General features: G+C 59.7%; 3 protein-coding genes and 1 long non-coding RNA gene across 5 annotated transcripts; 1 reads left to right on the plus strand and 3 right to left on the minus strand.

The window, feature by feature from the left end:
* Positions 1–5,147: 5,147 nt before the first annotated feature.
* LOC104011474 (uncharacterized) lies at positions 5,148–7,570 on the minus strand. 2 transcript variants are annotated; one of them, XR_015707183.1, is made up of 4 exons: positions 6,978–7,570; positions 6,507–6,589; positions 6,198–6,421; positions 5,148–5,605 (listed from the first exon to the last, which is right to left on the minus strand). It is a non-coding gene; the product is annotated as an uncharacterized LOC104011474 (long non-coding RNA). The 2 variants fall into 2 exon arrangements; XR_015707182.1 differs by lacking the exon at positions 6,507–6,589.
* Positions 7,571–8,351: 781 nt separating this feature from the next.
* Positions 8,352–16,234, minus strand: VPREB3 (V-set pre-B cell surrogate light chain 3). Its single transcript, XM_087768569.1, has 2 exons — positions 15,670–16,234; positions 8,352–9,042 (listed from the first exon to the last, which is right to left on the minus strand). Exons 1-2 carry the CDS (start codon positions 15,707–15,709, stop codon positions 8,714–8,716), a joined length of 369 nt encoding a protein of 122 aa, XP_087624695.1. The 5' UTR covers positions 15,710–16,234; the 3' UTR covers positions 8,352–8,713.
* CUNH22orf15 (chromosome unknown C22orf15 homolog) lies at positions 12,631–15,724 on the plus strand. The gene is made up of 5 exons (XM_009463735.2): positions 12,631–12,735; positions 13,826–13,912; positions 14,166–14,291; positions 14,659–14,733; positions 15,220–15,724. The coding sequence occupies exons 1-5, from the start codon at positions 12,699–12,701 to the stop codon at positions 15,375–15,377; spliced, it is 483 nt and encodes a 160-aa protein (XP_009462010.2). The 5' UTR covers positions 12,631–12,698; the 3' UTR covers positions 15,378–15,724.
* Positions 16,235–16,880: 646 nt separating the features above from the next.
* On the minus strand, positions 16,881–18,260 carry CHCHD10 (coiled-coil-helix-coiled-coil-helix domain containing 10). The gene is made up of 4 exons (XM_087768567.1): positions 18,180–18,260; positions 17,889–18,063; positions 17,568–17,718; positions 16,881–17,140 (listed from the first exon to the last, which is right to left on the minus strand). The coding sequence occupies exons 1-4, from the start codon at positions 18,257–18,259 to the stop codon at positions 17,121–17,123; spliced, it is 426 nt and encodes a 141-aa protein (XP_087624693.1). The 5' UTR covers position 18,260; the 3' UTR covers positions 16,881–17,120.
* Positions 18,261–24,721: the final 6,461 nt, after the last annotated feature.

Genomic DNA, 24,721 nt, shown 5'->3' on the forward strand with positions numbered 1-24,721 from the left:
CACTGCCAGGTACCTTCTGCTGGTACCAGCCATACCAGCTGCTGCTGCTAACCCCGGAGCAGGTGATCCTGACGGTTTCTCCCGGGTTCGCTGACACCGAGGGCGGCTGAGTCACTGCTGCCTGGACCAGGGAACCTGGAGAGGGAGAGGAGAGAGGGGAGAAGACGGGGGTCAGCCAGTGCCCCGCGAGCACAGCCCTCCCCGGGCAGGGGGATGGGGAACACCACAGCCACAGGCAAGTTTGGGGAGCAGAGCCTTGCACAACACGTTCCAGCACAGAGGCAGCTCTGGCAGGCGCAGGAGGACATGGTCATCAGTAGCAAGAGGCAGTGGGATGGGTGACAAGGCCACACTGCAAACTTTGTAGGGACAGGGACATTGCTCCCCAGCCACGGATTCACTTCCAGTTCTCTGGGACAGGAATGGGAAGACATTGACAGCCATGGTCGCGCAGAGGGGACAGGAACCTGCCTCAGCCCCGCAGCCACAACTCTGCTGAGCCAGGAGGGAGAAGGGCTGAAAACTTTCTCTGATTTTGGAGTCTGTGTCTCACTTCCCATTACTCACTGGCACCGGACACCATAGCTGCTGCTGCCGTCGTAGCCACCACAGAAATAGACAGCCTCGTCCTCGGCTTGGACCCCACTGATGGTTAACGTGCCCGTGGAGCCAGACGTGGATCCGGAGAATCGTGCAGGGATGCCCGAGGGTCTCTTGTCGTTGCTATAGATGACAGTGACAGGGGCACTGCCAGGTTCCTTCTGCTGGTACCAGCCGACAGCATAGCTGCTGCTAACCCCGGAGCAGGTGATCCTGACGGTTTCTCCCGGGTTCGCTGACACCGAGGGCGGCTGAGTCACTGCTGCCTGGACCAGGGAACCTGGAGAGGGAGAGGAGAGAGGGGAGAAGACGGGGGTCAGCCAGTGCCCCATGAGCACAGCCCTCCTGGGCAGCGGGACACGGGTGGGGCCCCTGTGCCCAAAGGTCCTAATGGCACAGAGGGCTCACAGCCCCACATACAGAGCCCAAGGCCTGAGCCCCTGGGAGGAGAGCTGGCAGAACCAGGAGGACATGGCCAGCAGCAGGAAGAGGCAGCGGGGCAGGCGACAAGGCAGTGCCATGCCTTTTGTTGGGACAAACACGAGGTGCCCACAGCCCCAGAGTCACCTCCCGGATGGCGTGGCACAATCAGGAGCACTTTCACAGCCATGGCCATGCAGAGGGGACACAAACCTGTCTCGGCCCCACAGCCCTGCTCAGCCATGAGTCAGAAGGGCAGAAAACCTCAGGCTTTCTCTCCTCTGCAGCTCACTTCCCCACCTCTCCATGTAAATAAACCAGCACCACTGCTGCTGTCATCGTTACCACAGAAATAGACAGCCTCGTCCTCGGCTTGGACCCCACTGATGGTTAACGTGCCCGTGGTGCCAGACTTGGACCCGGAGAATCGCGCAGGGATGTCCGAGGGTCTCCTGTCATTCCAGTAGATGACAGTGACAGGGGCACTGCCAGGTACCTTCTGCTGGAACCAGCCATAGCTGCTGCTGCTGCTAACCCCGGAGCAGGTGATCCTGACGGTTTCTCCCGGGTTCGCTGACACCGAGGGCGGCTGAGTCAGCGCTGCCTGGACCAGGGAACCTGGAGAGGGAGAGGAGAGAGGGGAGATCAGCAGCAAGGGGCAGCAGGGTGGCAGACAGGGCCGCTCTGCAGCTCTTCCCTACGCAGGGGAAGGCGTAGCAAGGAAAAGGAGGGGAAAAAACTAATCTCAGCATCACCGTGGCCCTGACCAGCATCACTGCTGCTGTCGTAGCTACCACAGAAATAGACAGCCTCATCCTCGGCTTTCACTCCTCTGCAGCTCACTTCCCCACCTCTCCATGTAAATAAACCAGCAGTACCGCTGCTGTCCCAGCCACCACAGAAACAGACAGCCTCGTCCTTGGCTTGGACCCCACTGATGGTTAACGTGGCTGTGGTGCCAGACTTGGATGCGGAGAATCGCGCAGGGATGTCCGAGGGTCTCTTGGTGTTATCGTAGATGACAGTGACAAGGGCACTGCCAGGTTCCTTCTGCTGGAACCAGCCAACATAATCATAGCTGCCGCTGCTAACCCCGGAGCAGGTGATCCTGACGGTTTCTCCCGGGTTCGCTGACACCGAGGGCGGCTGAGTCAGCGCTGCCTGGACCAGGGAACCTGGAGAGGGAGAGGAGAGAGGGGAGAAGACGGGGGTCAGCCAGTGCCCCGCGAGCACAGCCCTCCCCGGGCAGCGGGACAGGGAATGCCACAGTCGGATGAGAACAGACCTGGGCACAGTCACAGGCAGATTTCGGAGCTGATCCCTACACAGTGCATCCCAGCACAGAGGCAGCTCTGGCGGCAGCAGCAGGACATGGTCATCAGCAGCAAGGGGCAGTAGGGTGGCAGACAGGGCCGCACTGCGAACTTTGTAGGGACCAGGACAAGAGTCCCCAGCCACAAAGTCACCTCCAGTGCTCTAGGACACAAAAGGGTGCACATTCATAGCCATGGTCCTGCAGAGGGGACAGAAACCTGCCCCAGCCCAACATCCACAACTCTGCTCGTCCATGAGGGAGAAGGGCAGAAAAAACTCCATTTTTAACGCCTCTGTACCTCACTTGCAAATCTCCCTGTGTCACTAAAAGAGCATCACCGCTGCCATCATTGCCACCACAGAAATAGACAGCCTCGTCCTCGGCTTGGACCCCACTGATGGTTAACGTGCCCGTGGAGCCAGACGTGGATCCGGAGAATCGCGCAGGGATGTCCGAGGGTCTCTTGTCGTTGCTATAGATGACAGTGACAGGGGCACTGCCAGGTACCTTCTGCTGGAACCAGGCATAGTAGTTGCTGCTACTCCCGGAGCAGGTGATCCTGACGGTTTCTCCCGGGTTCGCTGACACCGAGGGCGGCTGAGTCAGCGCTGCCTGGACCAGGGAACCTGGAGAGGGAGAGGAGAGAGGGGAGAAGACGGGGGTCAGCCAGTGCCCCGCGAGCACAGCCCTCCCCGGGCAGCGGGACACGGGTGGGGCCCCTGTGCCCAAAGGTCCTAATGGCACAGAGGGCTCACAGCCCCACATACAGAGCCCAAGGCCTGAGCCCCTGGGAGGAGAGCTGGCAGAACCAGGAGGACATGGCCAGCAGCAGGAAGAGGCAGCGGGGCAGGCGACAAGGCAGTGCCATGCCTTTTGTTGGGACAAACACGAGGTGCCCACAGCCCCAGAGTCACCTCCCGGATGGCGTGGCACAATCAGGAGCACTTTCACAGCCATGGCCATGCAGAGGGGACACAAACCTGTCTCGGCCCCACAGCCCTGCTCAGCCATGAGTCAGAAGGGCAGAAAACCTCAGGCTTTCACTCCTCTGCAGCTCAATTCCCCACCTCTCCATGTAAATAAACCAGCACCACTGCTGCTGTCATCGTTACCACAGAAATAGACAGCCTCGTCCTCGGCTTGGACCCCACTGATGGTTAACGTGCCCGTGGAGCCAGACGTGGATCCGGAGAATCGCGCAGGGATGTCCGAGGGTCTGTTGGTGTTTTCGTAGATGACAGTGACAGGGGCACTGCCAGGTTCCTTCTGCTGGTACCAGCCAAAGTAGCTGCCACCCCTGGAGCAGGTGATCCTGACGGTTTCTCCCGGGTTCGCTGACATCGAGGGCGGCTGAGTCACTGCTGCCTGGACCAGGGAACCTGGAGAGGGAGAGGAGAGAGGGGAGAAGACGGGGGTCAGCCAGTGCCCCGCGAGCACAGCCCTCCCCGGGCAGCAAGACAGGGACGGGACCCCCGTGCCCAAAGGCCATGATGCCACAGAGGGACCCAGAGCCCCGCACACGGAGCCCAAGGCCAGAGCGTGGGGGTCCTGGAATGAGAACTGGCAGCTGCAAGAGGAAGGGGAATGCTAGAGTTGGTGCCTCCCTCACGCTGACCGGCACTGCTGCTGTCGTAGCCACCACAGAAATAGACAGCCTCGTCCTCGGCTTGGACCCCACTGATGGTTAACGTGGCTGTGGAGCCAGACAAGGATCCGGAGAATCGCGAGGGGATGCCCGAGGGTCTCTTGTCGTTCTGGTAGATGACAGTGACAGGGGCACTGCCAGGTTCCTTCTGCTGGTACCAGCCGACAGCATTGCTGCTGCTAACCCCGGAGCAGGTGATCCTGACGGTTTCTCCCGGGTTCGCTGACACCGAGGGCGGCTGAGTCAGCGCTGCCTGGACCAGGGAACCTGGAGAGGGAGAGCAGAGAGGGGAGAAGACGGGGGTCAGCCAGTGCCCCGCGAGCACAGCCCTCCCCGGGCAGCAAGACAGGGACGGGACCCCCGTGCCCAAAGGCCATGATGCCACAGAGGGACCCAGAGCCCCGCACACGGAGCCCAAGGCCAGAGCGTGGGGGTCCTGGAATGAGAACTGGCAGCTGCAAGAGGAAGGGGAATGCTAGAGTTGGTGCCTCCCTCACGCTGACCGGCACTGCTGCTGTCGTAGCCACCACAGAAATAGACAGCCTCGTCCTCGGCTTGGACCCCACTGATGGTTAACGTGGCTGTGGAGCCAGACGTGGATCCGGAGAATCGCGAGGGGATGCCCGAGGGTCTCTTGTCGTTCAGGTAGATGACAGTGACAGGGGCACTGCCAGGTACCTTCTGCTGGAACCAGCCATAGCCGCTGCTGCTCCCGGAGCGGGGGATCCTGACGGTTTCTCCCGCCCGCGGCCGGCCCCGCACAGCGCCGCGCCAGCGCCCCCTGCCCGCAGCGCCGCCCCCCTGCAGCCGGGGCTCCCGGAGCGCCGGGCCGGCGCCGGGCTTGCGGCGGCAGCACCGCGGCCACCGGGCGAAGCGCCCCGGCCTCCGCTGGCCCTGGAGCGCGAGGGCCCCGGCCCAGCGCCGCGCAGAGCGCTCCGCACCGCCCTTCCCGGGGCCGCCTCCGCCTCGCCGCGCTGCTCCCGAGCGGGAGGTGGCCGGGTCCGCCGAAGCCCTTGGAGTCCTTGGGCACCTCTGGCAGACCCTGCTGCGTTTTGGGGCTCTGGCTGAGGAAGCAAACAGCAGCTTCCTTTCAGCCCTCGGCGCCCCCTCCCACCAAACGCCAGCCCCCCTTCACCTTTTAGAAGCATAAGGTACAGGACCCAGACACACGAAGACAGGGATTTATTCTACATGCCTTTTACAGAAGAGGCTCAGTGCCAAGCTACCACCACCCTCTGGGACTCCCTTCGGCCAGGAACACAGCAGCTCCTCCTCAGACACAGAATATTTTTCACAGGTCTCTTAATCAGCAGTTTCTTCTGCTGCCCGTTCTGGCCGGGAGCCAAGGCTAACGTTTTCCTACGAGCAATCAAGGGCTGTGGCTGCTTTACCGCCCAAGGCGCCGCCGCAGCAGCAGCACCCCGCCGTGGCCTGCCTCCTCTTCCACCCCCTGGAAAGAGAAGGAACGAAAGGCGGCGAGAAGGCAACAAGCAGGTTTGAACGTGATTCAGTACTTCTTGAACTCAATTCTTTCTACTTTCACGTCCTCCTCAATCGGCTGGTATACATAAGTCACAACTGTGGAAGCCTGGGTATCTGTCAGTACAAATGAAGGGAGGGTGTTCCTGGAAAGAAAACATACTTCGTCGATCTTCCCCATTAGCTTACGCTTCTTGCTATTAACATACCTTATGCTTATTATTCTAATACGCTTGGTTACCAAGGGCTGCAGGGCTCTGGCAGACCCTGCAGCTCGCAGGCACCGACAGCAGCGTCCCAGGCAGAGCGGCACCGAGCCTGGAACAGCCCGCGGGGCTACTGATCGGCCCCGGTCGTGTCAGGCTCGGACGCTAAAGCTGACAGCGCCTCCACAAGTCTGCTTTCCTGCGGAATATGAGCATGCAGCTTCTGGGAAGACCCCAGAAGGCAGAACGACTTCAAGAAGCGGCTGCAGCTCAGCCCTCTCCGGGCCCGGGAAGCGGCCCCAGCCACACCAGTGCCGGGCTGGCCTGCCCAACGCGTGGGCTAAGCAAAACCCTGGTAGTGGGGGAGCCCCGCTGCGTTCCCCGGGAAGGGAGAGAGCTGCCCTCCTGCTCCTCACAGCACCTCACCAGCGCTCTGTAGCATGGTGGCCGGACACTCGCGGGTGAACACACACGTTTCAGGTAGCGCTACGGGCTCTGCTACACTGGGCTGCTCAGGGCCCCCCTCACTCACGTTTCCAGGCTCCTGTAGCTGATCCTGGATTGATGTAGAATTTGTTTTCATGTTCAAATGCTTCATATCTGTGCGTGTCCTGAGATGAGAACGTCCACATCCAGCTACCTCTGCAGCAGTGCCAGGCTGGCCACATTGTCCCAAGGAATAATTTGATGGCCGTGAATCAGCCCGATCCTGAGCTGCCCAACAGTTACAACCTTCTCTTTAGGATAATTCAGGCTCTGAAAAGGAGAAAAGCACAGCCTATAAACCAGCCAAAGACCCCTCACCTACGCAATGCAGGTTCCTACATTCCAAGACACGAACCCTCATTTCGCTGGTCAAGTGCGCAAGGTCTCTTTCAATGTGTGGACCCACTGCATGCTTGTGCCACACCCCAGCCAGAGCAACTGCAGAGCAACGAGCGAGAAATTTGCACAGAGATCAGGGGCCTCAAGGCTACCCAACAGTAAACACACACTCAAGTCCCCAGTTCCTGCAACTACACAGCCAGCTGGGGGCCTCCAGCGGCCTCACAGCAATCACAGAGACTTGTGCCAGAGTTCATAAGAACCAAGCGCGTGTATTACCCCCCCACACCCCGTCCCCGCTGCTGCAAGTGCAACAAGAAGGGTCTAGAAAATAATTGTGTTTCTTCAGTCTCACTCATCCCTGCCTCCTGTCCTGGTGAATTACAGTTTAGGAATTGCCAGTGCTGAAGGACTCCCCAGGTTTCGTCGAGGCAACCACAGCATGAGGGAAGGTGGGCTGAGGAATTCACAGCAGCAAGAACGTTACCTCAGAGTCCCCCCCAACAACGTGGATGTCCCCAGCCGGAGTCCCGAGGTAGCCATAGCTCTCCTTGCTGCAGAGGCTTCCTGTACACAAGATGTGCTGAATCCTTCCTGGAAGCAGCACCTTCTTGAACTTCACCGGCAGACCACCGCATGTGGGGACGTGAAGGTCCCCTAATGCTAACACCAACTTTGCACACAGCAGGAGGAAAGAGAGCATTGTAACCCAGGGTACTTAACAGAGCAGCACAAACCCCTCTTTGCCGCTCCAGGGCGTTCGCAAAGTCTGGCGAGCCGTTACAGGCCCGGCAGGGATTTCCTTCAGATTCAGCTTTGAGGAAACAACCCCTCAGCATGCCCGAGCCGCCCCGCACAGCCGCCCCGCCCGCTCCCACCCGGGGAGAGCCGGGCGCCCTCACTCCCGCAGGCAGCCGGAGCTGAGGGAATGCACGGCCCGGGGAGACCAAGGCGGCGGGCGCCGAGCAGCCGCACCAGGCTGAACCGAGGGGCCCGGGGCCGTTCCCCCGGCGGGGCGGTGCAGGGGTGCGGTGCGGCCCCGGCCGCCCTCACCGTCCCGCTCCGCCGCGCAGCTCCCGCCACCCCGTTACTCTGACGCGCCCTGGGGTAACCAGGAAGTGACGCGCTCTATTTCTCTTCCCCCAAGCCAATGGCAGCGCCAGCAGCTCCCCACGTGACGCCGACGCCTGGGAAGGGCCCTAACGCCCGCCCCGGTCCCGCTCGCAGCGCTGAGCATGCGCAGGGCGGCGGCGCGGCCGTCGCCGGGGTGCGGAGCCCTTTGGCGTGTTTCGCCCCCCCCCCCCCGGTGTTTTTAATTAAATCTATGGGATTTTCGTGGAAAAATGCATTATCCTTCTGTGTGGAAATGTTCATAAAAAGTACCCACAAGTGCCCGTGTGGTTAAACGTGTCCTTCTCCTCTCAGAAGCTGCGGGGTGGCGGCAAGGGGAGATGGCCGCTGTGTGGGGAGACGGCGGCGTGGGGAGACGACAGCGTGGGGAGACGAGGGGAGCAGGGAGACGGGGGCAAGGGGGGGACCCTGGGCGCCGTGAGGAGGCGTTGAGGGCCTTAGGGCGCAGGGACAGACCTGCCGGTGGCCAGGGCACTGCGGGTGGTAGCCGCGGCGGGGGTCTCTGGCTCGCTGGGGAAGACGGGCTCTGCCGGGGTGGGTGACACACCTCCGTCCAGGCCCAAGAGATCCCACCAAGGCACACCACGGCGCCTTCGGCTCACCCTCCTGACTCGAGTACCCCGGGGCACAGCCCCATCCCCGCAGAGAGACACCCAAGGGGCTCCCCTGGACGCCACACACGACACAAGCCGCGTGCCTAAGGATTAACCTTTATTATCGGGTGAGCCAAACCGCGCAGAAGCCCAAGCCGGGATCAAGCCCGCGTCGTGCCGAGCGCTGGAAGAGCGCAGGAAAGCCAGGCCACGGCAGAGCTCTCCATCCTCCCACCGCGGCAGGAGGTCCCTGCTCCTGTGCGTTCCTGGGCTGAGCCCTGGCAGGTCTCGCGCCGTGTCAGGCTGTCCAATGCTCCATGGGGGACGTTTGGGGTCGAAGAGGAGGTTGCTGCACCTCACAGCACAACGCAGTGCTGCTGGGCTTGCTCAAGCATGCAAGAGGGTCTTTTTCCATTCCTCCTAGGGCTGCCATTCTCCCTGTTGAGGGCTTTGCGTCAGGGTTGCAAGGGAAAATGCAGAAAGCTTTTGTTCCTTGTTTCTAAAACCAGTTGAAGGCACGTGACAGGGAGCAGTAATAGTTGCCGTTGTCTTCATGGCGGGCAGATGTGATGATGAGGATGCAGGCGTTGCTGGCAAGGTCTTTGGTAGCAGAGAAGCGGTCGGGAATCTTGGCAGGCTTGTGCTTGTCTCCCTCAGAGTTGTAATAGAGCAGATACCTCAGGGAGTGCCCCGGGCGCTGCTGGTACCAGGAGATGCCGAACTTGCTGATATTGTACTGGGGGTTCAGGGTGCAGGACAGCCGAGCGGTCTGCCCAGGCAGCACCGACACAGAGGCTGGCTGGGTCAGCACGGGCTGAGCCCTGGAAGCTGCACGCACCACGGATGCAGTTACTGATGGGCTGAGCCATGCCCCCCATCACCCTCAGCCCCAAAACATCCCCCTGCTCCCTTGAGGCAACTCCGTTACCCAACCTCCATCCTGCTCATCCCACCACACAGCCCTGGAGCAGAATGCCCTACTCAGACTCACGTGCCCCCCCCCTACAGCCCAGTCCTGCCGCCGCCCTGCAGCGCCCCTCCCAGACAGCAGCTAGCTCAGCCACACCACCCTTACCTGTCCCCACCATCCCCACCAGGAGCAGGACCGTGAAGCCCAGGGCCATGGCAGGAAGCAGAGGAAGGGAGGCTGTTTCGGAGAGGGTCTGCGGTGCTACACAAACCCAGGTTGCTGTGTCGCTGGCGCCGGTGAGGCGTATGTAAATGACACAGGGGGCTCGGGGACTCCAGCTCCCCGCGTTGCTCTCTTTGCTGCAGCTGGGCTTCAGGGAGGGGGCTTGAAGCAGTGGGGCGAGAGCTGAGCATTGCGACCCACCGCCCACCTTCGCCCCAGGCTAGGCCATTTCCTCCAGGTGCAGCGATGTACGCACAGCCCACCCCACCACCGTCTGCCCCGGGCGCTGGGGTATGGCGGGGAGGCATCACTGACCATCTCTCCTCTCTGATGGGGGAGCAGAGAGGTTTCCCTGTGGCCTTGCACTCAGACCTTTTGCCTCGGCCCTCGGCCACCAGGTGTGCAGGAGGCCAGGAGCCTGAGCCACACCATGCCAAGGATGCCCTGTGGCAGCAGCAGGCTGGGGGCCAGCTGGCTCTGCTGCCACCAGGGAGAACGAAAGCCAGGACGTGCCAGAGCCCCCCGGCAGCTGTCTCATCACAGAAGCAATAGAAGGAAAGTTACTGCTCCCTTCTCCATGCAGCTCCATCACTGTGACAAGAACGACTGCCCCGCAGCATGGGCTGGGAGCTGCCGACGGTGCTGAGAGCACTGCCTCCTTGCTAGGGCCACCTCAGAAACAGCAGCCACGGGCAAACATGCGGGGGTGGCTGCCAAAGTCACCTGCCAGAAGGCATTTCCCAAGGGAGCCGGTGCAGCAAGACACGGCTGCAGCAGAGCTGGTGCCTTGTGCGGAAAGACAGCAGACCGTTACAGCGAAAGGCTGCCGGACTCACCAGGCGTAAAGCCCCTCCTGTCTGCACCACCCATCACAGGGCCCAGAGCCGCCACGTTACACAGCCAGCCACAGTCAAGGGCTGGCCTCCCCCCAGCACGTCTCCGCACCCTCCAGCCATGGCAGTCCTTCGCAGCAGGGTGATCAGCAGGCACTTTGCAGCGTCCCTTAACGAGTGGGTACCTCCTGCCCTCCACAGGCAGGCTCAGCCCCCCAGTGCCACCACATCACCACCCAGGGATGGCCCTTTCCCTCCCCTCTGCAGCACCCTGCTCTGCTCCCAAGGTGTCCCCAAGCCAAAGAGGGAACGCCAAGGAAGTGGTTCCTGACGTGACTGGCCCACGCGTGCTCTGGGTTTGAGGGAAAATGGAGCTCTGAGACAGAGCCCTGCCTCATTAGAACACCCCAGCACCGTGTTTCTGGCACAGGCAGATCCTGAAGAGGAAGGACCACCATCATCCAAGGATGCAACGCAGCAAGCTGGACACTTGCTTTGCTGTGCCATGCTGCAGTGCTCTGAACAAGGGCTGGTGCGCCCAATGGCTCATCTGTTTTTTCCTGCATTCTTTACCAGTTGGTCTAACAAAAGCAATTACCGACGCAACCTTGCCCAATTTACTGTGACACAGCCTCCCTTGGGAGCAGCGAGGGGAAAATGAGAGTGAAAGGCAGTGACCAGGGCAATCAGAGCAGCTCTAACACAGATGCCACGGAGCAGGGTCCACACCTGCAGTGCCACGAAGCAGCAAGGTGCCAGTTAGACCTGATGGGACTGTACAGCACCTAGCGCAGCTGGGCTGCAGGGGCTGCTGCAGTACAGGAGGGCAGCAAGGGCTGTTGAACAGCTGCCAGGGGATGCGGAACATATAGGTGCCACACAGCAGCCCGTGCACATGCGGTAAAGCCTGGCTGTGTCCCACCTGTGCCCATCCGAGCAAACCTGCTGCATCAGACTTGTTAGAGGCAGCCTACAGCAGCAGCAATGGCTACGGGAGACCAGCTCCAAAGCCCGTTCAAGGCTGGGGCTCTGCCTTGTTGTCTTCTGGCCTTGTGAAGCTCTGCCATTGCAGCGTATCAGCAGCTTGTGTTTCACGCAGCCAGGCTCCTGAGCCCATACAGGTACGAGCACGCTGCAGACACAGCTCCAGCTGTTGCCCACCAGCACTCCCCAAGCTCTGCAAGGCGGTGGCAAGGTGAATGTGAGTCACCCTGCACGCGTGTCCTAGGCGAGGAGTGTCACACATACACCCTGTCGCCAAGCCCCAAGCAGATCAAGTCCATGGATTAGACAGAGACTGCGAAACAAAGGCCCACCAAGGCGGAGGGAAATCACCTCCTCATGCAAGGAGAGGCATTTCGGGAAAAGGAGTTTGTTCACGGAGCAGCAAGCACTGGATGTGCAGTACATCAGTGTTGTTACCGGTTCCCGCCATTCAGGTCCTCCACATCTGCTCACCAGCCCAGGGACAGGATTTCATCTGTATGCTTCAGCAACTCCACAGGAAAAGGGGATGATGCTGCAGGGCCCCCTAAGCACGGCTGCAGGATCACTTGTACAGCAGCATTCAGGCACCAAATGGAAGGTGCAGCTGGTGCATGTCATGCACATTGCTCTGACAGCCCAGGGGTGCAGGAAAGTACCTGGCCGTGCAAAGTGCAAGAGCAGGTACTAGCCCAGCCCTGTGCTCACCCTATTCTGCAACTTCATTCCCTCCTGCATGAGGTACAAGAGGTGCTCAGCGAACAGAAGGAACTCACCCAAATGAAGCAAGTTTTATCCCAGATTGACACGTCACTGACCAAGCACAGCTGCCCCGTCAGGCCAGGGCAAAACACGGACCAGGACTTACTGCTGCACCACCTCACATTTGCTGCTAAGCCCTGGGGCTTCCTCCTGCTCCTGCGCAGGTACAGCCGCCATCCTGACCACTGCCCACAGCTCCCCCCGGGCTGCGAAACCCCACTGCTTCGTGCTCCAGAGCAGGGCCAGAGCAGGCAGGGCCTGGGAAGGTTTTTCCAGTGGTAGCCGACCATCTCACAGGGGAGACCACAGCTGCCCTTGCAGCAGTGCTGGGCTCAGCTAGGAGCAGGGTGGGCAGATCTGCCACCATCACAGCCCAGACAAGCTGCAGGACAGATGGGGCGGGGGGGGCAGGAAACACCACAAGACTGCAAAAAGTCTGCAATTCAGAGCAGCTGGGACCACACAGAGCAGGCAGCCTTCCCAACAGGCTGTTGTTTAGCCCAGCCCCTGCTCTACCCCCCCTTTCCCACTCCCCAGCTGCAGAAAGCTCGGGAATCTGCGGGGGCCATTCCCCGTTGCTGGGAAATCTGGCTACTGAAACCACAACAGCATCAGCTGGAAACACAGCCCCTCCCCTGGGCTCTCCAGCAGCTAAAACCATCGTCACTGCGCATTTTGTCATCCCCACTGCCTGCAGGACAGCACCCGGCACAAGCAGCCCCCACATCGCAGGCCCGGGCCCCCGCCGGAGGAGAGCGGCTCTGGGAAGAGGCATGCTAAGCACCATGTTCATCACAGTGAGATACGGAGGTACACGGGGAAAGCACCAGTTTTGCTTCAGCCCTGGGGGGCAGCTGGTCACCCGGACCATCTTCACCACCACCAGGTGGTGGCCCCATGAGGGGCAGGGAGGGACACGGCACCTTAATGCCCAGCAATGCCCAGTGGTTGTGGAACAGGGCAGGAGAGCTCTGCCAGGGCACATCAGCATCCTTGGCCTCATCCATTTTAAAAAAAAAAATGGAAATCTTTAGCCCCTACACAATGAATCATGGAGGAAAACCATCCCGGCAGAGCTAAGTCAATTGCAGGGAGGGAGGCCAGAGGCAAGGATGAGTTCCCAGCCTCGCAGCTCTGGGGAATCACTGGAGGGAGCTCTGCTTATCTAGGCACAACCAGAAGAGCCATGGGGCAGCGGTGACAGCTGCCAGCAGAGCTCCTCTGCTCCCAGCTGTGCAGGAAGGGTTCCCTGGCTCAAATCCTGGCCCTCGGCTTCGGAGAGCAGCTATCTGTGCTGGTGGGAGGGAACAAGCAGATCCTGTCCTGGCCTTGCCCAGTTGGCCCAGAGCCTTTGCCTGACCCCAGGCACTTGCGGCTGAAGCCGCCAGACACACATGGTCCTATGCCTTTGCTCCCTCTGCTATTTGCATTGGATCCTCAGCTCTGACTGTTGATGTGTGTCGGCCCTGGGGATTTCTCAATCGTGACAAACTTGGCAAGAGTTCACGGCCAAAGTGTCCCCTGGTGACTCAGCCACAACCTCCAGCTCTTTCCCCTTGTGACTGGGACAAGTTTGTGGAAGGGGACCAGCCAGGGCCCACTGCTTTTTCCTGCTTATGTTTGATGAAACGAAGCTGAAGGACAGGGACACTTCATGAATCAGAACCATTCTCCCCAAATCAAAATGTTCATCCCCGCTCCTACCCTGGAGCATTCCCCGCACCAAACGCCAGCGCACACGGCTGTAATACAGCAGCTCAAAGCCCTGCTGATGGCCACACAGGGATCCTACCTTTGCTGGCCACGACAGCAGGCACTTCTCAGCCACCCGCTGTGTCCATGGGGCCCCTGGATTCAGGGTGACCACATTTGTATCTCAGGTCTTATTCCCTGTCTGCAGCCAACTGCCGAGAGATGGTGAACCTGCAGTGCCGCGTCCTGATCCTCACGGCTCACATGAAGAGCAAGTGCCAGTGCAGGCCTGACGGTACGAGCGCTCCTGAGCAGCGGTCACCAGAGGGACCGGCGCTCACCTGTGGGAGAGGGTAACAGGTAGCAGGGGAATCCCAGATCATCCCAAAACACAGGGAAACGGGCAGCAAACTTCCTCCCCTCTAGACCTCAACAGATTCTCTTCAAAGTGTAACTTGCCAAGGAAAATACCTCTAAACCCCCACAGCCTCATGCTGGCCACACAGGGACACATTGGACTTTTCTTCACCATATCTCTCTCCCTCCAGACTGCATTGATCTTCTGGATGAAACTGGCACCCTGATGAACCTGAGCAAAGTGGAAAACCCTGCATCCGAATTCGCCAGTAAATACCTACGGGAAAGGGAGCGCTACATCCTCATCAGAATCATCCGTAAGTTCCTCGGCAAGACAGCACAGTTCAGCCTCTGCACCAAGAAGGGTCTGCTCTGGGGGGTGGTGTCACGCCATTTCAAGTAACTGTCCCACACACCAGGAAAACCCTGTCGCCTCCTAGAAACAAAGATGCAGCTTTGGAGAGGGGCTCTATTCAGCAGTCACTTGGACGTGGCACAGTAGCTCTGAGGAGGCAGAAGCCAGCTCAGATGAAGAGCTAGAGCTGAACCTTGTGTTTGCCTGAGGTGGCTGCTCTGGGGGAGGAGGAACCTTTCCTGGGCAGAACCACCCGCCCCAGTTACAAGTCTTGACTTCAGTTTTCAGCCAGGAGAGCAATTAATCCATTTCCCCTGTTCTGCTGGCAGGAGGAGAAAGCTCTGAAGCCACCTGCTATGAATCCTTGCTAGAGAACCTGGGGAAACACCACCCTGACCTAGCAGGTAAGAGCCAGGCACCCACCTCACCTCCACAGAGGAGCCGGGGGCGCAGGCGTAACTCCTCTCCCCACCACAGCCCTTGCACACCATCCACGGGACTGTCCCCTGCATTCCACTATGCCCCCTCACGACACTGAGCTTCAGGACTGGTTATGGTCATAGGTAACGAGTGAATTCAGGCAGCAAGAGAAGGGACAAGCAGAAACCAGTGCTGGTTTGCAGAACACCTCCTAGTTAGTGTGACAGCAGGCACCTGCTGCCCTCCCACCCCAGACACAAGTCACCCCAGCTTGGAGGGCTCCAAAGCAAAGAGGGAACATTTCCTTGGAACAAACAGGGAGGGAAGGACAACAGGGACGATCAGGAGACCCAGAAGTCCCCCTCCCAGGCTGTGGTCTCACAGGGGGGCATAGCCTCCCTCAATGCGCCAAGGGGCAACTGACCAACACAGGAGGAAAACACTCAACTCTGGAGGGGATCACTCCACAGATCGGCTGCAGCAGCTCTCGGCAAACGCCCAGATGAGACACCAGTGGAGGAGGGGCTCCCTGCAGAGGAGGGCTCAGCCCCTCACCAGCACCCCAGCTAGGCCCAGGCCCACCTCACAGAGCAAGAAGAGCTCAGAGTTCAAGGGCACCCCTAGATGAGGAACAGACCCATTACTGGTCACAAATGCAGCGCAGCCACTGCCAGGACTCAACCACCATGCCGTACCAGCTCAGCAAGAATCCTCTGCTGCTTAGCTCCTCTTCCTGGGGTCCCCCTGCTCCTCTCAGAGGTTCACACTACCACATCCAAAGCTGCACCCCAACAAACCATGCAAGCGCAGCACCACAGCCAGGCACAAGCAGCAGCCTCCTGCTTCAAGGGGCCACTCGTGTTCTCATGGCACAGCCTGCGCTGCCAAGTGACAAGAAACTGTACCTCCTTTCAACCCACCTGCACCACTGGATGAGTATGCTTTCAACACCATCACCATGCTGGCAGTAGCCTTCTAGAGACCGTCCACTGTAGTCACCAGGAAAAGCTGTTCAGGAGACATCCAGAGTCTCCACAACTCCAGAAGCAGCATTGCTAGCACTCAGCCAAGATGGGTCAGGAGACAGCACACACCTGCTGCAGGTGCTCCTGATGGTTCTCCTCAGCAGCTTCTCCACCCAGACCAGCACACACCAGCATCAGTCTAGTATTTATTTCTTAAAGGGAGTTAGTTAAAACAACTTCATTACAGTGGTTCCTCCACTGCTCACGCTGGGGCAGCGCAGCACACAGAGCACTTGGGCTTTGAGTCTCCGGCATCTACTTTTTCCCTTGGCTGTCTCTCCTGAGAGCACAAGGCACCCCAGATAAGGCCAGGCACAGCTCGGGACATTATCTACCACCAAGAATTTAGGTCCTGACATTTAGAAGGGGCAGGACTTTCAACACCAGCCTCCAGTATCTGCTGCCAGCTTTTACCATCTAGACCTGCATTTCCTCACAGATCCAGGCAAGGGGCTGAGAACTTGCCAAATATTCAACAGCCAGAAGTCAGCAGATTAACAGATTAATTCTGCCATGAAAATTCAGCAGTTAAGCATCTGAGAAGTGTCATGGTTTTGCTGCTGTGCCCCTAAAACTCCAGCTGAAGCCTCAGAATTCTCTTTCACACCAACATGAGGAGCAGGGTCTCCTGCAGGCAGCACTGATGAGACCGTTCTGCTATAGTGACTGTAAGAGGAAAGCAGCTTTGAACTTCACCTGGTGCTGGTGACCTTGAGAACATTGCATAACCCACTAAGGCTGTTAAGTAAGATCAGCCGACTGCATCCGAGTCACACAGCCAGACAGGGCATATTTTCTTAGCTCCAGGGTCAGAACAGCTCTTCAGGAAGAGGGTATGGAAAAATAATTTGTTACTGAAAATACTGTAGGACACATCTCAGATTACCTCTCTCCAGCCCCTCCTCTGCCTGGAGTGCAGCCAACCCAGCCTCAGCTCAGTTGTGGATCTGCTTTTGCCAAGTCACACAGGCACAGTCCTTGCCAGGCTGCACCTCCTGTTTGTAGGAAATACACGCTTGTGCCTTGTCCTTTAAGTGGCTGACACTGTCAACATTCCAGCAGCTTCATTTTACCTTGAGAATTAAATAAAGAACATGGACAAGTGATAGGTCCAAACAAACTCCTTTATTTCTCTGTAGTAAATACAGCGCTATCTGAATTCCAAAGTCCCACAGGTCCAACCGTTCCTTTCCTTCCCTACTGGGCCAGAACTGAATTACCACTAAAAGATTTCTGTCTGGTCAGTCTGTTCCCTCCAGCTCATCCCCTGTCCGTCCATCCTTCCACTCCCTGCGGGCAGCAAGGCTCTACACCAGGCTGTTCTTCCCTCCAAGGGGGCAGATTCTTCACAGGAGAGAAGAAACACCTACAGGGAGAAAGCACGAGTTCAGCATTAGGTGCGTGTTCCAGCAGCTGGAGTTAATAAAAGCTCTCTTACCTAAGGTGACCAGGTCAAGACACAACTACTGACATCTGCTTTTAACAGGTGCAGCAGGAGTTAGGGAATCAAGCAGGGAAAGCAGCAGGCTTCCCACGGCAGCAAGAGAGGAACCTCTAAGAGGGCACCTACAGCCTCCTCACCTTCACAGGGGCATGATCATGTCTCCTGCCCTTGCCAGTTCCCTTCTGCATTCCAGGACACAGGAAAGGCAGAACTGCTCCCTATTTAAAGCCCTGAAGGGCACTGTAACCTCAGCAGATTGCTTCTGCAACCTTTGAACCCTCTCGGGTATTCTCCAGGCAGCAGCTCCCTCGCTGCCCAGCCCCGCTGCAGGGACAGGGCGCAGACCCACCATTGCTGTGCTTGCACTGCTTCAGAGCCTCGCTGAAGCCCTCGCACAAGGTCAGGTCGCTCTGGTTGGTAGCGCATTCCAGGAACTGCTTCATCTCATAGTGGCAGGGTCCGTAGGGCGACTGCTGGTACAGGGGCTGCTGCCGGGGCTCCTGCGGGCAAGGACCCGGTCAGGGGAGGAGGCCCGGGGCAGCTCACCGCCTCTCGGCAGAGCGGCGCCGGCCCTTCGCCGCTCGGGTTCCCAACGGCGGCCCCCGCTCCCCCCCGCCCGGCCCCGCCGCGCAAGGGCGGGAGAAGGCCGCCGGCCCGGCCCCGCTCGCACCTGGGCGGGAGCCGCCGCCTTGGCCGGTTCGGAGGAGCCGCCGCTGAAGGCGCCGGTGAGGGCGCTGCCCACGACGTGTCCCACGGCGGAGCCCACGGCCACGCCCGCCGCCGTGCTCGCCATCTGCGCCATCAGCCCGGGCTGCGCCGCCGGCACCGGGGCCGCTGGGGCCGGGCTGCGGAGAGGAGCGAGTCAGAGGGGGGGGCAGGCACAGAGAGGCGAGGCCAGGCCAGGCCAAGCCAAGCCCGGCCCGACCCGACCGATCCGGTCCGGTCCCGCCGCCCCCGGTACCTGGCCGGGGCCGGGGCCGGGGCCGGGGCCGGGGCCGGGGCCGCCGCGCGCCGCCCCACGCTCCTGCCGCCGCGCGCCATCGCCTCGCCGCTCTCCCACCCCCGCCCCGCGCGCTGGCTTAAGAGGCGCCGCCGCCGCCACGTGACGTCGCGCGCGTGCTCGGACACAGCGGCCGAAGCCGCCCCGCCCCGCCCCGCCGCGGCGTCGCTGCCCCGGCCCGGCCCCGCCCTACGCCGCTAGGGGGCGCGCGCGCCCCGCGGGGCCCGGCCCCGGCCCGACCCCGCTTCCGGTCCCAATCCCAATCCCGCTCCCGGCCCGGTCCCGATCCCGCTCCCGGCCCGGCCGCGATCCCCGTCCCGATCCCGCTCCCGCTCCCGCTCCCGCTCCCGGCCCGGTCCCGGTCCCGATCCCCGTCCCGATCCTGATCCCGGGCCCGATCCCCGTCCCGATCCCGGTCCCGGTCCCGATCCCGATGCCGGTCCCGGTCCCGGTCCCGGTCCCGGTCCCGATCCCGATCCCCGTCCCGATCCCGGTCCCGGTCCCGATCCCGATCCCGATGCCGGTCCCGGTCCCGATCCCGATCCCGATCCCCGTCCCGACCCCGGTCCCGGTCCCGAAGGGGCAAGGCCGAGACCCGGAGGCGGGCAGCAGCCGCGGGGGTCCCCGTGCTCCAGGCGGGCGCGGAAGCGCCGTTTGTCTGAGCCGGCAGCGCGGCGGCGGGGAGCGCGGCAGCCCGCCCGCCTGCAGCCCCGGGCCGCCGCCGCCCCTGCCCGGCCGCCCCGCTTCCCCCCGCGGTGGCCCCGCCAGGGCGCCCGCACCCGGCGGGGCCCCGCCTGGCCCCCGCCCGACGGCAGCAGAGGGCCCGGGGCTGGTACCCGCCCCAGCGGCGAGGAAGGGCCCGGGGCTGGCCCCCTCCCGAGCGGCGAGGAAGGGCCCGCCGGGCCGGGCCGGCAGCGCGGCGGCTCCTCCAGGCAGGGAGGCGCGGAGCGGGCGCCCGGGCAGGGCCGGGCTCTGACCCGCCCGGCCCCGCAGGCCCAGGCCCGGGCCCCCGCCGGTGTTTAGCGGCCCCCGATAACGGGGGGCAGCGGAGGAGGAGGGGTTCATACGCGTGGGATGGCTTCTGCCTCCGGAGGAGACGCCGGCTGCAGCCCCAACCGCTCCAGAATCGGGCTTGACTTTGCATTTCAGTTTGTCCCACTGTGCCGCCGTCCAGCTGGGACAGCAAACACACTTCCAGGGTGAGCTGGTATCTGGCTGGGCCCAAACTCAGCACCTGCAGGCGATGCAATGTGCCGTCTCTGCAGTCACTGGCCCAAACACAGCTTAGCTCGGTCTTGGGCTCCTGCCACTGAGTGAGGACCACATTTCACGGAGCGCTCCAGAGCCCCAGAGCCTACGACGAAGGGCAAAGCTCCGCAGTCCAGGCAGGAGTGGAGAAACAGCAGCTGGGTGCAGGCAGAGCCGGCAGCGGCAGGGAGCAAGGAGCCGCTGCTGGCAGGCGACAAGCAGAGCACAGCAGCTCTGCTGGGGAGGTGCCTGCAGATGTCGTGACAGAAGAGCTTCAAGGAGGGCGTGTGGTGGCTTTGCAGATGCTCAGAGGCTCCTTCTCCCAGGTGTGGAGCAGAGCAGGAGGGAGCATGAAGGGGCTTGTTGGAAACAGACCACGGAGTGGGCCTCTGTGCGTGGGAGATGATGGGTGGAGGAGAGGGTGATAATGAAGGGCTGGGAGGGGATGAACAGTCCGCAACTGGGGCAGAGAAGAGAGGGTGCCGGGGAGGAGCGTGGGGAGGAATGATGTGGTCTAAGCCATCGGCCAGCACAACAATTCTTGCAGCAGTCCTCTGGATACAAACCAGCAGATCAAGGAAACCTTTGCAAGGCGTGGACATTGTTGGGAAGTAAGAATCCATGGAGAGATGATGATGATGAGCCCTCAAAGAGACAGGCTGGACGACGCCAGTTTTACCTTCAAACCAATTTCTTGACAATCATCTCTTCCCTGGCACCCCAGCTGGTCTCCGGGGCCCCTGTGGGTCTGTGTCTGCTTGATGCCTCCCTGGCATGGGCCTGGCTGCCTGCTGCATCTTTGGATGTTCCTTATGCCCTGTGGAGTGAAAGAAATTTCCAAAATTAAGAAGGATCCAGAAGTTGTCCAGGAAAAAAAAAAAAAATCACAGCTATGTTATGTCTCCAGGGCTGTGTTCGTACGTTCAGCAAGTTATGAAAACCAGCTCTTTGGGCTGGTTCAGTGACTGGCAGGAATCGGAGAGCTAAGTCACTGCAGGGTTGGCAATTAGCTGCCGTGTAAGTGTTTTTGTAGAATCAAATTTCCAGCATGAGGGGGAGAGAAAAGCATTTGTAAAGCAAGCCGCCCCCTCGGCGCGGGAGCTGGGCGGGCAGGGGGAGAGCTGCAGCTCCTGCGCTCCTGAGGAAGGGGCTTGTGCCTCAAACAAACATGACTTTGGTCTCCTCTTCTGAGGGGGTGACACCCCAAATCCTTCCTCCCGCAGCGCCAGGGAGCTTGCCTGGCCCGGGAGCTGTGCTGTGCAGTTCTGCTTACAGCTGGAGCAGCAGCATTTTACATTCGGCATTTGCCCACTACTAAAGAGGAGAGGGGGCCAGAAAGAAACAGAAAAATGCAACTGAAAAGCCCCTGCATCAGCAGCACCTGCATTTTTTCCTTTTCCCAGCCGTGTGTCCTGGGGAGCGGGGTTCCCTTCCCCGTGCAGCCCCGTCCTGCTGAGCCATGAGCAGTTGTAGGGAAACAGAGGTCTTAAAGCCGTCAGAAAAAAAGGCAGGAGGGAAGAAAAGGGTGACCCCAGGGAGCCCCTCACTGCGAGGAAACCCCCGGGGTGGGAGCTCCGCTCTCTGCCGTCAGCACGTGAGCACGGTCGAGCCCATCAGCACGTAGGGCTGGGGCTGTGCACCCGGGGCTCCCTTCCCTCCCCGGTCGTCCCTGGCCGTAGGAAGAAGCTGGGCATGTGCCGGGGGTGGGAGAGGACGGATTTGTGGGGGCCGTGGGGAATGCCAGACCTCCAGCCATAGGAAGTCGAGGTTCATTAGTTCCACTACGCGCAGAACAGCTTGCTGAAGGAGCCTGGGTTTCAAGCTGAGCGCGTCCCTTTAAGCTGCGTCTGGAGGACCCTTTGATTTGGGTAATTAGACGCAAAGTTTTTCTGTGCTGTGGGAGGCCGGGTATGTGCTGAGGAGCACAGCTACCCTGGGTTTACTAATGAGATAATTTATTGTGGCTGTCTGAGAAGGCTGAGTGTACACAACTCCACCCGCACACATGCCGCCCACTCCAAGCCCTCTGCTCCCAGCTGGAGAGACCTCGCACGGAGCTGGAAGTGCTGCGTTAGGTCTCCCTGGGCAGAGCCCTGCCGTCCTCCCCTCGGGGCACTCGTGCAGCAGGGCCCCCTTTGCGTCTACATATCCCCGCGGCAGTTGTCACTGCTTCCCTGCCCAAGCTTCCTAATTCCACTATTTTTCAGCCTGAATTTGATCTTTGATTCAATCAGGTAGCTTTGTTTCTGCCTCTCTCGCTTCCCCTGCTCCAGAAGATCCCTCCTTACATAGTTCAAGCGTTAGGGCGTGCCTACACTTGAAGGTTAATTCTGGATTAAGGGACATACAAATCTGAAAGACGGTAGCTAATTCCTGAATAGTTCTGGAAAGATTTACTCAAAACCAGTCATTTCTGAATAACTCGGCGCACCGGCCGGCCTGTACGTTCCCTCCTGTTCGCAGCAGGGTCAGGTAAGACAAGGTTTGTGAAAGGCAGGTCTGTTTTTTCCAAGCACTTTCTCCCCGTTGCTCTAACAGCAGATAATAACCTACCCCTCCAGAGTTTCCCTCGCTTAAATCCTCACACTGTCACGGCCAAAATGTGGCTACAAAGAGATCTAGGAATTCCCCAAGCGTTGGGATTGCAAGGGGTTATTTCACAGGTAAGGAATGCACTACCCGGCCTCCGGGGTCTCCTACGAGTCCCTGCCCCTCCGTCGGGCGACCGAGAGCGGGTCTGTCTTTGCCAGGCTGCAGTTTCACAGAGCATTTGCTTGCGGGAACGGTGCGGCACGTTTTCACAGAAACCTTCTGCACGCAGCCATGCCACGCTGCGGTGCATCCCTGCCCCGTCCCTGCCACGGGCCACTGCCAGCAGGTAGCCATCTGGAGATGTGATGGAGCCTGCTGCCTCCCGAGCTGCAGGTCTGCGCTCGGAGAACCCTAATTATTGCATGCAGGGGCAGATCTGGGCAGTGCTCTGGGTGTACCTGAATTTAAGTTATTTAGGTTAACAGCAACTTGCATGGGATGGTTGCTCGGGGATCTGGGCAAACTATTCAAAGCAGAAGAAAGCGTCTGATGAATTAGCCAATATTTTTGTTTGTGGACAATCCCCCCCCCCCCCCAAAGAAACAAAACCTCCAGTTCTTACCAATGTGTTTGCTACTCAAAATTACCCCATGAATCATTTATGACTGAACGTATTGCAGTCCGTGGGTTTCTCGTGTCCTGCCTTTATTTTCATCTTTGAGCTCTGGCTAGTCCTAATTTTGCTTGTGCCGAGTGGCTGTCTTCAGTCTCCCAGGTCCATACGGAGCTTTCAGGTCAGATGTAAGTGTGCAAGCACTGCTTTTTTATCCTATAAAGCTTTTTGCAAGCAGAAGTTGCAACTGACAAATAATGATTAAAAAAAAAATCAAGCAAGTTGCTACCACTAAGGGGAATTCACAGATTTTTCATGAGCAAAGGAGCAGGTTTCCCGCAGTCCTGCCTCACCGCATTCCCCCAAGGGGTAACAAGGCAGCAGCCCAGAGGTGGGCGATGTTCAGTGGCATCGCCACCACGGCGCGGCACAGCGCCCTGTCCCAGGCTGGGTGCCGCGGGCTTTGAGCATGCTCCCCCCCCCCAGCCCCCTCGCTGCCCGCATCCTTCCTCAGTCTCCTTTTAGCCAAAATACAGTGCTGTGAAATGAAGTGACTGTGCTGCAAGGGAGAGAGATGGGAAAAGGGGGGACAAACAATGCGGCATCTAGCTGGAGGAGCTGCAGATGGTGGGAAGGGAAGGGAAGGGAAGGGAAGGGAAGGGAAGGGAAGGGAAGGGAAGGGAAGGGAAGGGAAGGGAAGGGAAGGGAAGGGAAGGGAAGGGAAGGGAAGGGAAGGGAAGGGAAGGGAAGGGAAGGGAAGGGAAGGGAAGGGAGCACTACAGAGCGCTGTTTCACCTTTCAAGTCTTGTGCTCCCAGGATCTACGTGCCATTTTTTGGATGTGGTTTGCCCCGAGGGCAATCTCAACAGCTGTGAAGTTTCAGCAGAAAAACAATGTAGTTTTCAATAAATTTCACAAAGCAAACGAAAGGATTGTGTAAGGAAAGGAAGTGTATCCTCAGATCACGAGGACAACACTTACTGTAAGCTCTGTGAATTCACCTGCTAAATACGGGACAAGATGGCAAACCTGAGCCCGGAGATTTTGTTTTGCTTTCTTGACGGCCTCCCGTGAGCAGTGCAGCTGAAAAGCCAGCGCAGGTTGGTTTGGTGCGTGTCTGGAGGAGCAATGAGGCAGTGCCCTTCGCTGCCTCTCGCCTGGCCGGGCTCTGCCAGGCGGGTTCAGGGAGCCCCAGGCAGGTGGCTCACGTCCCTGGCAGTAGGAAACAGTGCTGAGCGGGCCCGCGGGGACCTCACGCCTTTACAGGCTCCCTGCTTTGCCTGCGCTGTCCCAGTCAACGGGCTTGGGGCTTGGCGTCTCCTCCTCGCCCGAACGTCTGCCCAGAGGCTGGTTCCCTGCCCTCTTGCCCAGCTGCTCCCTGGCTGGTCTGCTTTCCCCCTCTCTGTTGCAGACACACAGCAAACACCTCCGGAGAGCTGCACTTGGTGGTTCCCCAAGCACGGCTCCGGCGGGGGCGAGGGGGCTGACAACTCGGAGGCGACCGTAGTAAAACAACACGTGAGCGAATACGGGAGCAAGAATGGGGTCTGTAAGGCAGAGGCACCCGTGACCTTTTAGGAGGCTGTTAGCACCAGCCCATGAACAGCTACTGCTTTGAACTAGATTATTACAGTAACTGCCTCCCCCCTTCTCCCCCTTCCCAAGCAGACATAGCCCGTACGGCAGCCGGGGAGGTCTTGTGCGATGCTGCAGCCTTTACACAAACAGTTCACAGCCACCTATGATTCGGGGTCCTCTGTCTCAGCTCTCCAAAGCGCCTCATGAGTTTTAATCACCACATTGCTTTCCCTGCCCTACTGAGGCTGTCCAGCCATCGGCTTCCAACATCTCTTCTCAGCTGGAAACTAAATACTGGAGCCCATCTTTTCTTTCCTCTGTAGAAGCAGCCCGTAGTACCTCCTCTTCCTCTTGCTTCCCCTGCAAATGCGCATGGAAGCCCGGTCGTGCACCCTGGTTTGTCAAGATTTCTGCTGAAACGCTCTTCTTTCAGCTGCAGCCTCCAGGACAGAGTGCTGAGCTCAACGCAGAGGCCATTCCACAGGTTCCTCCGTCGGAACAGTGCACGCTTTTTGCCTGGCCTTTGCCAAAT

This window comes from Nipponia nippon, unplaced genomic scaffold (assembly GCF_047370975.1).
Source record: "Nipponia nippon isolate SJK-2023a ecotype South Korea unplaced genomic scaffold, ASM4737097v1 scaffold_30, whole genome shotgun sequence".
Taxonomy (NCBI): Eukaryota; Metazoa; Chordata; class Aves; order Pelecaniformes; family Threskiornithidae; genus Nipponia; species Nipponia nippon.

Excerpts from the sequence above, each read along its gene's own strand:
- CUNH22orf15 (XM_009463735.2), top strand. The coding sequence starts at position 12,699 with ATGCTAAGCACCATGTTCATCACAGTGAGATACGGAG. Across the intron at positions 13,913-14,165 it reads GTGCCAGTGCAGGCCTGACG|ACTGCATTGATCTTCTGGAT; the intron begins GTACGAGCGCTC and ends CTCTCCCTCCAG. Across the intron at positions 14,292-14,658 it reads CATCCTCATCAGAATCATCC|GAGGAGAAAGCTCTGAAGCC; the intron begins GTAAGTTCCTCG and ends TTCTGCTGGCAG.
- VPREB3 (XM_087768569.1), bottom strand. The coding sequence starts at position 15,709 with ATGGTGATGGTGTTGAAAGCATACTCATCCAGTGGTGCAG. Across the intron at positions 9,043-15,669 it reads ATACTCATCCAGTGGTGCAG|CTTCCAGGGCTCAGCCCGTG; the intron begins GTGGGTTGAAAG and ends TGGTGCGTGCAG.
- CHCHD10 (XM_087768567.1), bottom strand. The coding sequence starts at position 18,259 with ATGGCGCGCGGCGGCAGGAGCGTGGGGCGGCGCGCGGCGGCCCCGGCC. Across the intron at positions 18,064-18,179 it reads CCGGCCCCGGCCCCGGCCAG|CCCGGCCCCAGCGGCCCCGG; the intron begins GTACCGGGGGCG and ends TCCTCTCCGCAG. Across the intron at positions 17,141-17,567 it reads GCAGTGCAAGCACAGCAATG|GTGTTTCTTCTCTCCTGTGA; the intron begins GTGGGTCTGCGC and ends TTCTCCCTGTAG.